The sequence below is a fragment of the Centroberyx gerrardi genome, chromosome 24 (genome assembly GCF_048128805.1).
Source record: "Centroberyx gerrardi isolate f3 chromosome 24, fCenGer3.hap1.cur.20231027, whole genome shotgun sequence".
In the NCBI taxonomy this organism is placed as follows: domain Eukaryota; kingdom Metazoa; phylum Chordata; class Actinopteri; order Beryciformes; family Berycidae; genus Centroberyx; species Centroberyx gerrardi.
In genome coordinates this window covers 19885972-19900331 of record NC_136020.1, presented here as the reverse complement: position 1 = coordinate 19900331, position 14360 = coordinate 19885972, and the positions used below count along the sequence as shown (strand labels likewise).

The 14360-nt window shown below is 41.2% G+C and overlaps 2 protein-coding genes across 3 annotated transcripts; one reads left to right on the top strand and one right to left on the bottom strand.

Moving 5' to 3' along the window:
* The first annotated feature begins 110 nt into the window (after nucleotides 1-110).
* On the top strand, nucleotides 111-6574 carry psmc2 (proteasome 26S subunit, ATPase 2). The gene is made up of 12 exons (XM_071919996.2): nucleotides 111-267; nucleotides 555-592; nucleotides 711-792; nucleotides 972-1071; nucleotides 1497-1628; nucleotides 1751-1823; nucleotides 2468-2563; nucleotides 3367-3531; nucleotides 3713-3800; nucleotides 4535-4737; nucleotides 5257-5353; nucleotides 6274-6574. The coding sequence occupies exons 1-12, from the start codon at nucleotides 198-200 to the stop codon at nucleotides 6429-6431; spliced, it is 1302 nt and encodes a 433-aa protein (XP_071776097.1). The 5' UTR covers nucleotides 111-197; the 3' UTR covers nucleotides 6432-6574.
* Nucleotides 5381-11275, bottom strand: LOC144537843 (E3 ubiquitin-protein ligase TRIM21-like). Of its 2 annotated transcripts, XM_078281872.1 has the most exons (3): nucleotides 11173-11275; nucleotides 9278-10913; nucleotides 5381-5466 (listed from the first exon to the last, which is right to left on the bottom strand). In XM_078281872.1, exons 2-3 carry the CDS (start codon nucleotides 10902-10904, stop codon nucleotides 5426-5428), a joined length of 1668 nt encoding a protein of 555 aa, XP_078137998.1. In that variant the 5' UTR covers nucleotides 10905-10913; nucleotides 11173-11275; the 3' UTR covers nucleotides 5381-5425. The 2 variants fall into 2 exon arrangements, with proteins under 2 accessions (XP_078137998.1, XP_078137999.1); XM_078281873.1 differs by lacking the exon at nucleotides 5381-5466 and having other exon boundaries at nucleotides 8656-10913.
* Nucleotides 11276-14360: the final 3085 nt, after the last annotated feature.

Below are 14360 nucleotides of genomic sequence, written 5' to 3'. Positions count from 1 at the left end.
ACGAAGGAACACTATAGTTTATTAGACGCAAATATTTTTGTCAGCAGTGGTCCGGCGTCAATAAAACTCCGACCTTTGTTTCCGGTCAACTGTGCACAGTAGCGGAAGTTCAAACCTGCTGTGTAATTGTACAGCTGCCGACTGCCGAGGCAGCTAATTTTTTCGTGAGCTAGCTACATTTTATTCCTAGATTAAATATGCCGGATTATTTGGGAGGCGACCAAAGGAAGGTCAAAGAAGAGGAGAAGGATGACGCGCCCATCAGAGGTAAATATATCTGAAAATAGTTTTAAAACCTCTCTAATAAACAGGAACATCATTAGCTACTAGCCCAGCTAACCTAGCTTAGCTCGCTGCTTATTGCTAAGCTATTTCATATGGCTAAAATAACTGTTACCTTTGAGTTAAGATAACATGTAATATGTTTACAAAGCATAGCAGTTAAGCAGGTTATATGAGAAGACGTAATTTTATGTCCAAGAAATGTATGTCGTTTTGTCGATTCATCGTCAGAGTTCAAACTCATGACTTGTTTTTTTTCATCTTCATAACAGCTTTGGATGAGGGGGACATTGCCCTGTTGAAAACCTATGTAAGTATAGTCTTAGCAAACAAAGGCAATTATTGTTGTCTACTTGTGAGACAGAAATTGGGCATGTTTAGCTAGTTAATGAAGCTTCTGTAATGTCATATCTGCTGTGTGTCGACAGGGCCAAAGCACATACTCCAGACAGATCAAACAAGTGGAAGATGACATCCAGCAGTTGCTCAAGAAGATCAATGAGCTGACTGGTATGTGATTTTGGCATTTGTGACGGTAAACTACAGCTTAATGATAGTCCAAAAGTGTCTTCTTCCATGACTGGTGACAGCAGAAGATCCATCAGCATGTCTCAGTTGGTTTCAGCCTGTATGCCTGGATGCTGGGTTGTGTGTTTTTAAGTCACTGTCATGTTCTGTGGCTCTGCTAGGCATTAAGGAGTCGGACACCGGCCTGGCTCCTCCGGCGCTCTGGGATCTGGCTGCTGACAAACAGACTCTGCAGAGCGAGCAGCCACTGCAGGTGGCAAGGTACAGCAAGAAGTTCATCATCTCTCCCAAAAGTTTCTGGATTATTCTGCATCTTGATGTAGCAAATAATACATCCATCCTCCTACTGAACAAACTTCCCCATTCTTTCTACAATATGCATCTTAAAACTTTGTGAATAGCATTTACATCCTCCGTCAAAAATATTGTATATACATTTTATTGCATTAAAACTTGGTATAGCACATAAAACATCAATCTTTGAGTGGTAGCTCCTCACAAGTGTTCAACCATGTTACCTGATGTATCAAAGACATCTAATGCTTTTGTATGTGTATTTGTTTCTTTTTTTTTCTTTTTCCATCATCACATGTGATGGGAGTAATGTGTGTGCTGAATATGCTAGAATCCAGCAACACATGCCTGTTTTTCTGTGTATTTGACCAGTTTTGTGATTATGCTAACAGATGCACAAAGATCATCAACGCAGACTCCGAGGATCCCAAGTACATCATCAATGTGAAACAGTTTGCCAAGTTTGTGGTGGACCTGAGCGACCAGGTGGCTCCAACTGACATAGAGGAGGGCATGAGAGTCGGGTAAGACAGAATTATTATTCAAACATGTCAAATATTATTAAAAATCACACCTAGGCCACCTGTCTGATTACAGTCTTTGCCTACGCTGAGATTTTTAACTCTCTACATGTGTCTCTCTTCAGTGTTGACAGGAACAAGTACCAGATCCACATTCCTCTGCCTCCTAAAATCGACCCCACTGTCACCATGATGCAGGTATGAAAAAATATGAAATGATGTAAACAGTAAAATCTGTTCACATGTATCGCAATTTATATCTCAATTCCAATATAAAAAAAAAAAAACACAGATTTGTATTTGATAAATATCATGTAGTGCTAGGCATCAAAGGGGCTCAGATCCACAGGGACTGAGTCTGAAGAAGTAGTGAGTCTGACTGGCTGTGGAAAAATGATGTTTTGTATTTATTTTAAGCAGGGGAAGGAACCAGTATCAGGGACAAAAACTGAAAATGAACAATATTGTTGGTGTAGTAGCCTGAAATGTAACTGGTTTCTAACATTCTGGAACATAACCATTATGATTTAGGCCAGGAAAGTGGTTAAAAACTTTCCTCTTATTCTGATAAATTATATCAAAACAATATATTGAGTTGCCACTCAATAACACTACAAGCACTTAAATCACAAAGCTTTTACTCTTGCATAATGAAAAGTGTCTTTATTCAACAGAGGTATTGAAATAAGTATTGTTATAAAACTGTTAGCTTCAGCACCAGTATTGAAAAAAATTCCAATAATCCTCAGTCCTATTACTGAATCACCCACAGCAGTTGATTATAGACGGTGTAGTTCTTCCTCACACAGCTCTAATAACGCCTCTTCCTCCATGTCTGGTAGGTGGAGGAGAAGCCTGATGTGACCTACAGCGATGTGGGTGGATGTAAGGAGCAGATAGAGAAGCTGAGGGAGGTGGTGGAGACTCCGCTGCTGCATGTGAGTATTCACTAACAGTCTGTACCTCTTCCTTACTGTGATTGTTACAGTGTAGACTAAACTGACGTTACACTCTATAATGGGTCTTTTTTTGGTGACTGTTCATATCTATTCTAGGATGTAACCCATCTCTGATACCAATATGAATTGACAGCGATGTTGAACCAGACCCAGAGTAACAATAACAAAAGACGTCACACCTGTTCTTGTAGCTACACTTCTCCCACTTGTTTCCAACACATTTCAGTTACATTCTGTCACTGAGTTTTGACTAAATTGAAGCGTCTCCCCAAATACCAACCAAGTCTAGTATTTGTCTTTGTATCCACCGTTGTCTCATTGTCCTCCATGTCAACGCTTCTCAGCCAAGCTGCCATGACACCAAAATTATGACAGTTGTCTCAGGTGAATGACATAAGATTTACTTGTTGTCATGGCAACACTGACAAATTACAACATGCAGGTCTCATGCCTCAGGATCAGATTTTGTACCTCATATCCATTGTGATCCAGATCAGAATTGGAAGAATGAGACTCCATGCAGCTTTTTGCTGTTCACACTGATTAGAAAACATCAGATCTGTGTCACATATGTGAGGAAAAATCAGAATTGGGAGACTTTGAGCCACAGTGTGAACGTATACTTGCTGTTGTATAACCATAATCCATTGATTCATTCTAAATCCAGACTCAAGTTTCCAGTTCAGTCCAGTTTACATCAGTTAATGAAACAGAGCTCTTCTATTCCATGTGGAAGAGACTGCAGACTGATCTTCCCTCCCGTGTTTTGCTTTCCTCTCCAGCCTGAGCGCTTTGTGAATCTGGGTATCGAGCCTCCTAAGGGCGTGCTGCTGTTCGGGCCGCCCGGCACAGGAAAGACGCTGTGCGCCCGAGCCGTGGCCAACCGCACCGACGCCTGCTTCATCAGAGTCATCGGCTCCGAGCTGGTGCAGAAGTACGTGGGAGAGGTGAGTCTGCCGGCAGATAAATGATATGACTGATGATGATAAACGCACTCCCCGCTCTTGAGCAAGGCATTGAACTCCCCCTCTTTCCCCCAATTAGACTGATGTGAATGTTGATGGATGTAAATATTTACTCATAGCATTGCGTAATCCCTGTCTTTCTCCTTTCTTTCTTTGTTCCCAGGGAGCCAGGATGGTGCGTGAGCTGTTTGAGATGGCGAGGACCAAGAAGGCCTGCCTCATCTTCTTTGATGAAATCGATGCTATTGGAGGTAGAGTTCGGTTCACAGTCCCATTCTATTATACCTTCTGTAAAGTCAGATATGCGGTGCACATATGATTCTTCAGACATGGCTTTAACCTTCCTTATGCCCTATTCACACGAGACTAATGTCACCTGGAGACGTGAAGTGATTTGGAATAATCATTGTTGATTTTAACTCCGTGCGAAACAAACTCTCTGTAATTTCAATTTCGTGATTTGTTTTGCCGTTTAATTTCTGTCTTCCTCCATGAAATAATAATTTAAACTTTATGTAGTACTTTTCAAAACAGAAGTTACAAAGTGCTTAACAAACAGGCAGAAAAAGAAACAAAAATATACTAAAATAAAGTTCAGTATAAACTTTGCAAGTAAAATTATGAAAATGCCTTTTTGTACTAATGGAAAAATGGAGGCAGTAGTGGAAGCTCTACAGGAAAGTTTTAAATGCATTTTGTGCAGCAACTTCAAGTTTTGCTTTGCTAAATCAGGAAATGTATTGTAAAATCTTGACCTTTTTATACAATTGTATCCATGGTAACATTGATTTCTGTGAATTTCACCATCTTGTGCAAATGTGTTTCACGAAACAAAGAGTGTGGGTGGTAATTCATTAATAACATGAGGTCCCAACATGACACCAGTCCTGTGAATAGAGCTTTAGACCAAGAAGGCACCTTGTGGAAGATATTTCCTGTCTTCCATGTAACTGAGAAACTCTTCCATCACTTCTGAACCTGCCAGGCGCTCGTTTTGACGACGGCGCCGGCGGAGACAACGAGGTCCAGAGGACGATGCTGGAGCTCATCAACCAGCTGGACGGCTTCGACCCGCGAGGCAACATCAAGGTGCTGATGGCCACCAACAGGCCCGACACCCTGGACCCGGCGCTCATGAGGCCCGGCCGCCTGGACAGGAAGATCGAGTTCAGCCTGCCGGACCTGGAGGTGAGCACCGCACCCCGGGCCGGTCCGGACTGGGGGATCACAAACTGGCGTATAGAGGATGTGATCAGGAACAAATAACAAAACAAAACCAGGACAACAAGCTACTATCACAAATGAAAGAGTGTTGAATCAAAAATTGAAATTCTGTGGTGAAAAGGGGGAAAGCTGAAATCGCATCTCTGGTAACTTGTTCCCCTTTGACTTGGGAATTTATTTAAAAAGTGAAAGACGACACTTTGCCTTCCCACCATCCCCCCTGCAACAGTCTAGGAAACTGCACTGTCATGCACAGTTGTCATGATTATAGCCAGGAATGGGATTACACCCTCTTGTATTTATTTAATATATTCTCTGCAAAATAGTCTCATTTGAATCTCTTTTTGTCTGGGATAATTATATATTCCCTCTCAGTGTCGATCTGTCCAGTTGCTTTCCAGTTTCATTCTTGTCAATTCTGGTCAACGATCAATACATGAAACTCTTCCTATAAAGGGGATCTCATTTGGTTCTGTGTTTCAGGGTCGTACGCACATCTTCAAGATCCACGCCCGCTCCATGAGTGTGGAGAGAGACATTCGCTTCGAGCTGCTGGCTCGTCTCTGCCCCAACAGCACCGGTAAGAACAGTCACCTCCTGTCCTCTGGCACAGGCTCAAAACTCATTTTCACACTAATGTTTGGACGCTGAATCACATCCCCTCTTCCATGTCTTCCTCCTCATCTACTTGCTGTAGTTTTATTCTTTAAAAAAAAACCTTCTACCTCTTCTTTCTTACATGATCAATTCCAGGGTTACAGGAATACTGTTTGGCCATTTGTCTCTGAACCTCGCAATTCTTATCGGTTGCTTTGTGATGTTTGTAGTGCTGAAACAATTAGTCAATCAACAACATGAATCGACTACAATTTTGATAGTCGTTTTAGTCATTTATCAAGTAGAAATACCAAACATTTGCTGGTTACAGCTTCACAAATGCTGAGATTTGCTGCATTTCTCAGTTTCATATCATTATAAAACGAATAATTATGGGTTTTTTTTGACTGGTGGTCAGACTAAGTAAGACATTTTAAGACATCAGTTTGGGCTCTGGTAGCTTGTGATGGCCATTTGTCATTTTTTACATTTTATAGACTAAATGATTTGTTTTTCTATAGACTAAATCGATGGATTAATCGCTAATGAAAATGATTCTTGAAGTTGCTCTGGAGAAGACTGCAAATGCCTAAACGTTTTTGTTCAGTGGTGTAGTACTGATGAGTGGCCACAAAGGTGCAGTGTAGCATCATATGCAGTCAGTCACAGATGTACTGGTGTGGCAATGGGAATTTTAGGGTTGTTTTACCTTCCAGATAATACAGATTATATCTCAGATACGGAGGAAGAAAGATCCGTCTTTTGAAATCCAACAAAAACAAACACTGAACAATCATTTTCCAAATGCATCTGAAAGTTGACATTTTTGCATATTGGCTTATAATGAAGTTTAGATGTAAAAGACCAAGATGAAGTGGCGCTGTGTTGTGTGTCTCCTCCCAGGCGCTGAGATCCGCAGCGTGTGCACGGAGGCGGGCATGTTCGCCATCCGAGCGCGCAGGAAGATCGCCACAGAGAAAGACTTCCTGGAGGCTGTCAACAAGGTCATCAAGTCCTACGCCAAGTTCAGCGCCACGCCCAGATACATGACCTACAACTGAGGTCGCTCTCTCTGTGTGTGTGTGTGTGTGTGTTCACGCTTTGGATTTTTGTTGTGGAAAAGGAGCTGAAAGTTGAGTTAAAAAACAATATTCTGTCTTTTTGTCGTCATTCTTGATCAGTTAAAAATAAAGTTTATTCCGGAGTTTTGTGTCCACTGAGTCTCAAGCACTGCAGGATGTGAAATGACACTTTGTGAGCCTGAAATCATAAGGTCCTATCTGACTAAATTGACTTATCCACATATTCATGATCTTAGAATGCCACTTTATGCCTGTGTGGTGTTAAAAAAAAAAAGAATCTTTAGGGGTTAAATATATAAAGATACACTGCAAACAAGTCCACAAGTCTATTATTGAGTCCTAAAATTGTCATTTTCTTAAAACAAGTGAAACAATTTGCCAATTGGGTTAGATCATTTCACTTGTTTCCAGTGCAAATCAAGAATTTTGTAGAATCAAGTGTAATTTTCTTGATATTCTGGCTTGTTTGACTCATTTCTAGAAAAATTCCTGAAACAAGTGAAGCTGCATTGGAGTTATCGCACCTCACTGGCAGAATTTTTCTTGTTTTAAAGAGTAACTAAGCCCCGAAAACACTTTTTTCAGCTGAAAACCGATGTATTTGGGTATTTATTAGTGTTGTTGATGGATTCAGGTCCAAATTTGCAGGGTAGAGGCACTTCAGACAAAACTCTGCCGTTTAGTTACTCTTTAAGAAAGATAAGATCTGAAGGTTAAATATGAGACTAAATGACTTGTTGAGATGGATGTTTTTTGCAGTGTAGAAAGCAAATAATAGTTTTGCCAGATTGTAAGTCAAACCTTTTGATGCTCAGTATCTCCAAACTGCACTCTATCCAGATAAAAACTTAAAATTACAAGCTCACAATGTGGCAGATGTAAAAGGCATACTGTGTTATAATATATTAACAGCACATCTAAAGCATTTTAAAAACATAACAGGAAAATAGTGGTGAAATTCAAATGCATTCACAAAATGTACAGTACTATGAAAAGTTGCAGTGATTGTGAGTCAAACAGCAGCACCTCTGTACCTGCTGAAGTAACACTAACACATGAACATACTGCAAAGTGACCAGTGATGGTGGTTCTGCTGGCTTGAATACATAAATACACAGAGTGCAATAGACAGTAGAAATATAACACTTGAATATTCAGCAGGAGAAAACATCTCAGTAACTCTAAACATCTGATACTAAAATAGACGAGACAGTAGAAGCAGCTTCTGGTCAGTTTGTGCTGGAAGATCGACTGAGATCCGGTCAATTTACATAGTTTTCCACCACTAATTGGACTCTACAGGAGTCACTTGACCAAGGCAAAAAGAAGCTTGCTTAAAAACAATTCCTTCTCTCTGAGATCCAGCATTACAGTGAAAAGTGTTCTAGAAATGTAAAACAACTAGAAAGTCTATATCTAAAATATAGCCGCAAGCGGCGATTGCGGGGTCCAAGCACAATTTGATAAGACAGACAGACAAAACATTACAGAAGGTAGAAAGACACAAAAACTGACATGTTGTGAAGATCGAACATGCAGTCTAACACCAGCTTTTGTGTTGTGACTTCTGTCAAGTTCATCTTTTCATTGCAACCACATTGCTGGAGTTGTTCACAACGGCCAAACTTTCTATTACTTGTCCTTGATGACTAATGACTTTGGAAAGGACAAGTCGTGTGTTGTTGCTTCTCTGATTTGTTGTACATTCAGAGTGTGATCCTCCTCTCCCAGTGTGTGTGATTCAAGTTTTACACAAGTTGTGTGAATTGTTGAGCACATCCAGACAGAAAGAACAGAGGAACTGCTCTCTGAACAGCAGACTGCTGACAGAGGACATTTCTGTGAGGATCAGGTTATCATATTCTATAGAGGGCTTTCAGCTGATGGATGCTGCCCTCTGGCGGCCATATTGGAGGTCCACAGCTCATGGCAACAATGACTGAGAACAGCTGATTGTATTTCTAATCTTATGACTTGTCTGTTTAATCAGTGTGGAATAGATATGGTTCATTTCTCTTCTCTATGTGTTGATTACCTTTAAAGTAAAGACATTTTTCAAGCTTTGATATCAGTCAAACATTAAATAATTGAAGTAGCCTATGCAGGAAAATAACAGTCATGTAACCACACAAGCTCTTTCTATTGGCTTTTATTTATTTCAGTAAATTCCTTTAATTTGAGAAACATACAGTAGATTGCAGAATTCTTTCTTTTTCAATAAAATGCTCATTAGTAATTGTGTAGAATTAAAATGCTCAGTATATGTACACTGCTATGACAGTAATCACCTTTTTAGTTCATCACCTGGACATGTTACAATGAAACTGGAAAATTGGTCGTTTTCACACTCCTGCAATAGTGATTATATTCAATGAAGTTTTTATGATCCCTGTGTTTGCTGCAACAAGTAGTAATACCATACATAAAAGAAAAACAGGATATAAAGAAAAATACACAATTTACCATCTGGAGTTTAACGTTTCTTTAACTAACATTGTTTTTTTTTCATGATAAAACTAAATCATTTTGCCCAGAAGAAGAAAGGTAAAGAGACAAGAGACATTAGTAGTTACTGGGCTTTTTTCACCGACAGGGAGTTTGTCTAATTCTTCTCTCAGTGGAGAGCTCCATCGAAAGAACAAATTCATCTTCAAATGTGCTGAAGACAAGTCTGTGAAGTGTTTTTTCTGTTGTCTTATAATAAAAAATTAAACATTAGAATGGCTATAAGTTACATGAAAAAACAACGTATGTGTAAATTTGTTATCTTCAATGACAATGAATCCTATCTGAGAAAAACGAATGATTAGTCTAATCTGTGTGATTGACAGGAGAGATGATCAGAGGGGCGGAGTTTTTACCACCATCATTATTACAGGGACTGAAGAATGGGTAGAGTTTCTCAGTGAAGGTGCAGCCAGTAAAGGAGTAGATAAGAGCTGCAGCATCTACGTCATAAAAGGAGACCAGACCCTCCTCATAATCCACAAACACCCCCACCTTCTGAGGCTTCGATTTTAAAGAGAGGAGGACAGCAGGGTCAGCAGGAGCTCTGTACTCATTTCCATTCCTCAACCATATAGTCCAGTAGCCATTTTCTGGGCTCAGTGTGATTTGTCCCTTCCTGTTGATCGACCCTCTGGCCACTCCTAAATCCCACTTAGTCTTCCCTTTAACCTGAACCTCGTAGTAAAACCTTCCTGAAGAGAAGCTCTGCTTTCCTAAGACACCGGGACAAAGAGAAAATCTCTGTGGGTTTTCTGGGAGATTCTTCTTTACATCACCATCTTTTACTTGTTTCCCATCATCAGACAGGATGAGATAGGCTTGTGCTGTATCAGGATCCAGAGTCACATCCATTGCATACTGCTGGACCCTCTTCAGCTCAGCCTCATGCAGCTTCTCCATCTCTTTCCTGAGAGTCTCCTCCAGCTGAGCCACAGCTCTCCTCACAGTCTCCTCATATGATGAGCGATGGACACTGACCTCTGTCCAGTCCTTGGTGTGTGGAGGAGTGTTCAGGGATGGGAAGCTTTGGAGGAGGTGGAGGTGGTCTTCAGTGCGTGAGAGCTGCTCCACCTCAGCGGTTCTCTTCATCAGCTCAGAGATTTCCTGTTCCAGCTCTTTGATGAAGCCTTCAGCCTGTTTCTCTGTTGTTTTCTGCTTCTCTTCAATCGTCTCAATGAGCTCAGCCTGGCCTCTCTCCACAGACTGCATCAGAGCAGTGAAGACCCGCACACTGTCTGCTATCTCTCTGTCTGCATCTTCCTTGCTGAGCTCTACTGAGTGTTTGATCTCCTGAATCTTCAGTTGTCTCTCCTGGATCTTCTGCTGAATTTCAGCCTCTGTCTTCCCCAGCTCAGCCTTCTTTCCTTCATATCCTTCTTTCAGAGGAACAATATCATGTGACTTGTGGTCTAAAACAGTGCAGAGCAGACACACACACATCTGGTCAGTCTTGCAGAACAGCTGGAGCGGTCCATCATGCTCTTTACACATCCTGTCTTCCAGGTTCTCCACAGGATCGATCAGCTTGTGTTTTTTCAGGCTTGTGTTTCTCTGATGAGGCTCCAGGTGAGTCTCACAGTAGGAGGCCAGACACACCAGGCAGGACTTCAGGGCCTTCAGTTTGGTCCCAGTGCAGACGTCACAGGGAACTTCTCCTGGTTTGGCACATCGTTGGTCTGGGCAGCTGCTGGCTTTCATCTGAGCTGACTTTCTGAACTGAGCAGCCATCTCAGATATGAAAGTATTGACCTGCAGCTCAGGTCTTCTGTCGAAAAGCTTATTACACATGGGACACTGGCACTGGACACTAACATCCCAGTGCTGTGTGATACAGGTTTTGCAGAAGTTGTGTCCACATGGTATGGTGACTGGATCAGTGAACACATCCAGACAGATGGAGCACAGAAACTGCTCTTCAGATAGGAGACAGCTGGCAGCAGACATATCTAGACACTGAGACCAAAAGTGAAAGTGTGAAATAACAATACTGTAACACATAATTCTTGAATATTCATATTAGAAAATATCAGTTAGATTATTGGAATATTATCAAAAGTCATTTTGAGTTATGTAGTTAAATTGCACTTCACTGAAAACGTCATTTGACAAGTATCAGTGCAAAATGAAAACGGGGAAACATCCCATCTGGATACAGCTCAATTATGTGTCACTGCTCTCTGTTTAAACAGTAAATATTATCTGCTGTACTCACCTGTGTACGTCTAAGACTCTGCTGTATTGTTGAGAAAGGCCTGATGAACTTAGGTTTATTTTTCTTTTGAGAGAAAGAGAGAGACTCTTCTAACTGCAGCAGTGCTGTCGCTCTGAGTTACTTTCAATTTGACTTCAGGAATGTGACGTTGAAACACTCCTGTCTCTCCAGTGTTGCTCCGCCTCTTACTGCAGGTAAACTGGTAATGTTTTGTTTCCTCAGTCAGTGTTGGACATGACTACATCGACACCTCTGACCTCCCTGGATGGTGGAAAGAGAATTTCCCAGTTGTCATCACAGTATCAGTCTGCTGTATTGTTGTCACTCTTCCTGTGCAGCTGTTCATATGGATTTATATTTCCCCCAAAACTAATCGTACATAAACTCAAAATTGTGAAATCCTTCAACTGTAAAAAGTGATTTGAAAACCCAATCTCAGTTCTCTAAATCTATAAACAGGATTGTAACCCACAGCTTGCAGGTACAATCCTCAGCTTACAATTACGTATCACCATTATGTCTCTAAAGACAAATGCGTATTGTGTTTTACAGCTGTGGAAACACAATTCTGCTTGTAAGGCACTTTTAGCCTCCAACTCCAAGGAAACATTACAACAGGAAGTAGTCATAACTGGAAAGGACGTTGCTGGGGTTTTTCAAAGTAAAAGTCTCACGTTTGTCTTAGTTTTTCCATTTGGCAGAGAAGTTTCCATACCTGACACCAGAACTTAATTTGGGCAAATAGGGCGGATATATGGCATCTCAATTCGGGGGGGATGGGAGGCTCTTCTTCATTCCTCTTCTTCAATTGCTTACATATAATAAAACAGGTGTTTTTACATACCCAGCATATTGACTTTCTCAGTCATTTACTATTCTATTAAAAGAAAAAAAAGAATCAAAAATAGCTCTCGATTCCAGTAAAGAATACAACTTTTGGTTAAGTTAACAGAGTCGAGACGGACTGGAGACCAAGCAAAGTTGGGTTTTCCAACGTATCCGTCACTCCGCTGCCAACGCAACCGTTTGTCCAGAAGGGGGCGTTGCGTTGGATGTGCTATCTAAACATCATGAAAATATCAAAATGCATGGTAGCCAACTAAATCCGCAAAACCCATAAAATCGAGCCTCTAAACCAGTGGTTCTCAACATGGGGTCCGGGGACCACCAGGGGTCCTTGAGGGGGTTCCAGGGGATCCCCAGCAAATTGATCCATTGTTAAACTTCAGCATTATTTTATTTACAAGAAGTTAACACAATTAGAGAATGTAGAAGAATGACTATTTTCACTGTTATCTCTCTACCTATAGTTGTGGAATTCTGGACAAAATCAAATCTAACAATAAAAATATTCTCAGATTTGCGTCCAAGAGACAAAGTCTCATCAAATGCAGGTCCGTGGCCCTAATGTGGACTAAATTAGGGGTCCTATGAAAAAGGTTGAGAATCACTGCTTTAAACGAGTCGTTTGGACTTCCGTAACTTTGAGGTGTCACAAAGGTTCGCTCATCATCATTTTTGTAAGAAATAATAGACTAACAAAGTGTTTATTTTTTCAAAACAGTTGAGCGGTTGTCATTGTTTATTACCGGAGAGTATTCCGGCGCTGCCAGTCGTTTCACTCTTGAAACAGTTAGCCAATCAGAACAGAGGGGCCATTAATGAGCCTGAAAGACACAAGGACAGAAACAGCCTGTTCTTGGTAAGGCTCAGAGAGATGCTGGAAAATGAACGTGTCAACATGGATTGAGAGTGTTTTTGGTACATGACACCACACAAACAGCTTTGAATGGACCTTGATCCTGAATGGATCATGGGTGTTTATTGAATGAATTTGTAGACTTAAGTCCTCACAATACTGGACTCTGATTGGCCAACAGCAGCAGCTCCTCTAATTCAAATGAGGTAAACCTGCTGAGTGGACGCTTTCCAGGTCAAATGCTTCAAACTGGCCTGATTGGATGGATTTTAGTAATTGCTTAGTGAGGGAAGCCAATCAGGACCAAGGATGGATGGATGGATTTTTGGAAATGTAACAACTTTAATTTAAATTCTGATAATAAAGTGCCTTTAAAATGTAAATGTACATGTATTAGACCTCTTTGCACGCCTGTTTTCCTTTCATTGGGATCATGTTAAACTCCTACACTGTATGACATGATGAATGTTTGTGATGCTGTCAGTTCAAGGCAGAAACAGGCGTTGGAGCTGTGACGACATGTTGTTCAGGTTCAGGACCGGGAGGCGACACTCTGACCTGTGACATCACCGTCTGCCCCGCCACAGGCCTCCAGCCTCGCCGTCACCTCGGTTAACCTCGGTTCGTATCTAATAAAAATAAAAATACTGCAGTGTAAAGTCTCAGGTCAGTGCAGGGGACTTGGTGAGGAAAATGTTTATTTATACGTTAGATGTTAGTTTGGGGGGGGTCAGTCTGGGGTAAAGGTTAAAATAAGGGTGAAGTGTTTAGCAAATGAATGCAAGTCAGTAGAATGACGTGTGTGTGTGTGTGTGTGTGTGTGTGTTTTAACCACCAGGATAGCACAAAGTCTCATGATCTATTTCCACTGTGATCCCTAAATTATTTTCCAGAAACACAGACAGAAAATGCTTACTGATAAACTCACCAGTGTGTGAAAATGTTTGTGTGTGTGTGTGTGTGTGTGTGTGTGTGTGTGTGTGTGTGTGTGTATGTGTGTGTGTCCACCAGTGACACAGCAGAGTCGAAGGAGGATGTGGTTTCGCTGCAGGGAGCCTTGGACCTGATCGTTTGCTTCCTGGGTCCTGAACACACTCTGACAGCAGACATAAAAAAGTAAGCAACACTCTGAACAGCAAAACACTATATACTTACATTTTAGAGAAAATAGTTGCCTCATGACTAAAACATAGATGACTACATCCTTCTAATTGTTACCAGGTTTAAACTCATGTATCAGGCTGATCTTGCTTGGTCTTTAAATAAAAATGGATCAGATGACGACAGCTTGTTGGCTCTCCTGTACGGATCCACAAACACAAACCAGTATTGAAAGCTGTGTAGAAGACATAAGATCAGGAATATACGCACCGTCTGCCCTAAACCACTGGGAGGCGCTAGAGAAACAGTGGAGATCCAGAGTGGAACCAGCGTCGTTTTAGTTGTGAAGTCTCTGAAGTTGCAAATCAATCCGCCTTTCCAGAAAATA

Coding starts and splice junctions, on each gene's coding strand:
- psmc2 (XM_071919996.2), top strand. CDS start 198: ATGCCGGATTATTTGGGAGGCGACCAAAGGAAGGTCAAAGAAGAGGAG. Junction 1,629..1,750: donor GAGGAGGGCATGAGAGTCGG/GTAAGACAGAAT, acceptor GTCTCTCTTCAG/TGTTGACAGGAACAAGTACC. Junction 5,354..6,273: donor TCTCTGCCCCAACAGCACCG/GTAAGAACAGTC, acceptor GTCTCCTCCCAG/GCGCTGAGATCCGCAGCGTG.
- LOC144537843 (XM_078281872.1), bottom strand. CDS start 10,904: ATGTCTGCTGCCAGCTGTCTCCTATCTGAAGAGCAGTTTCTGTGCTCC. Junction 5,467..9,277: donor TCTGATCATCTCTCCTGTCA/ATCACACAGATT, acceptor GAATAAAACTAC/AGCAAGTAGATGAGGAGGAA.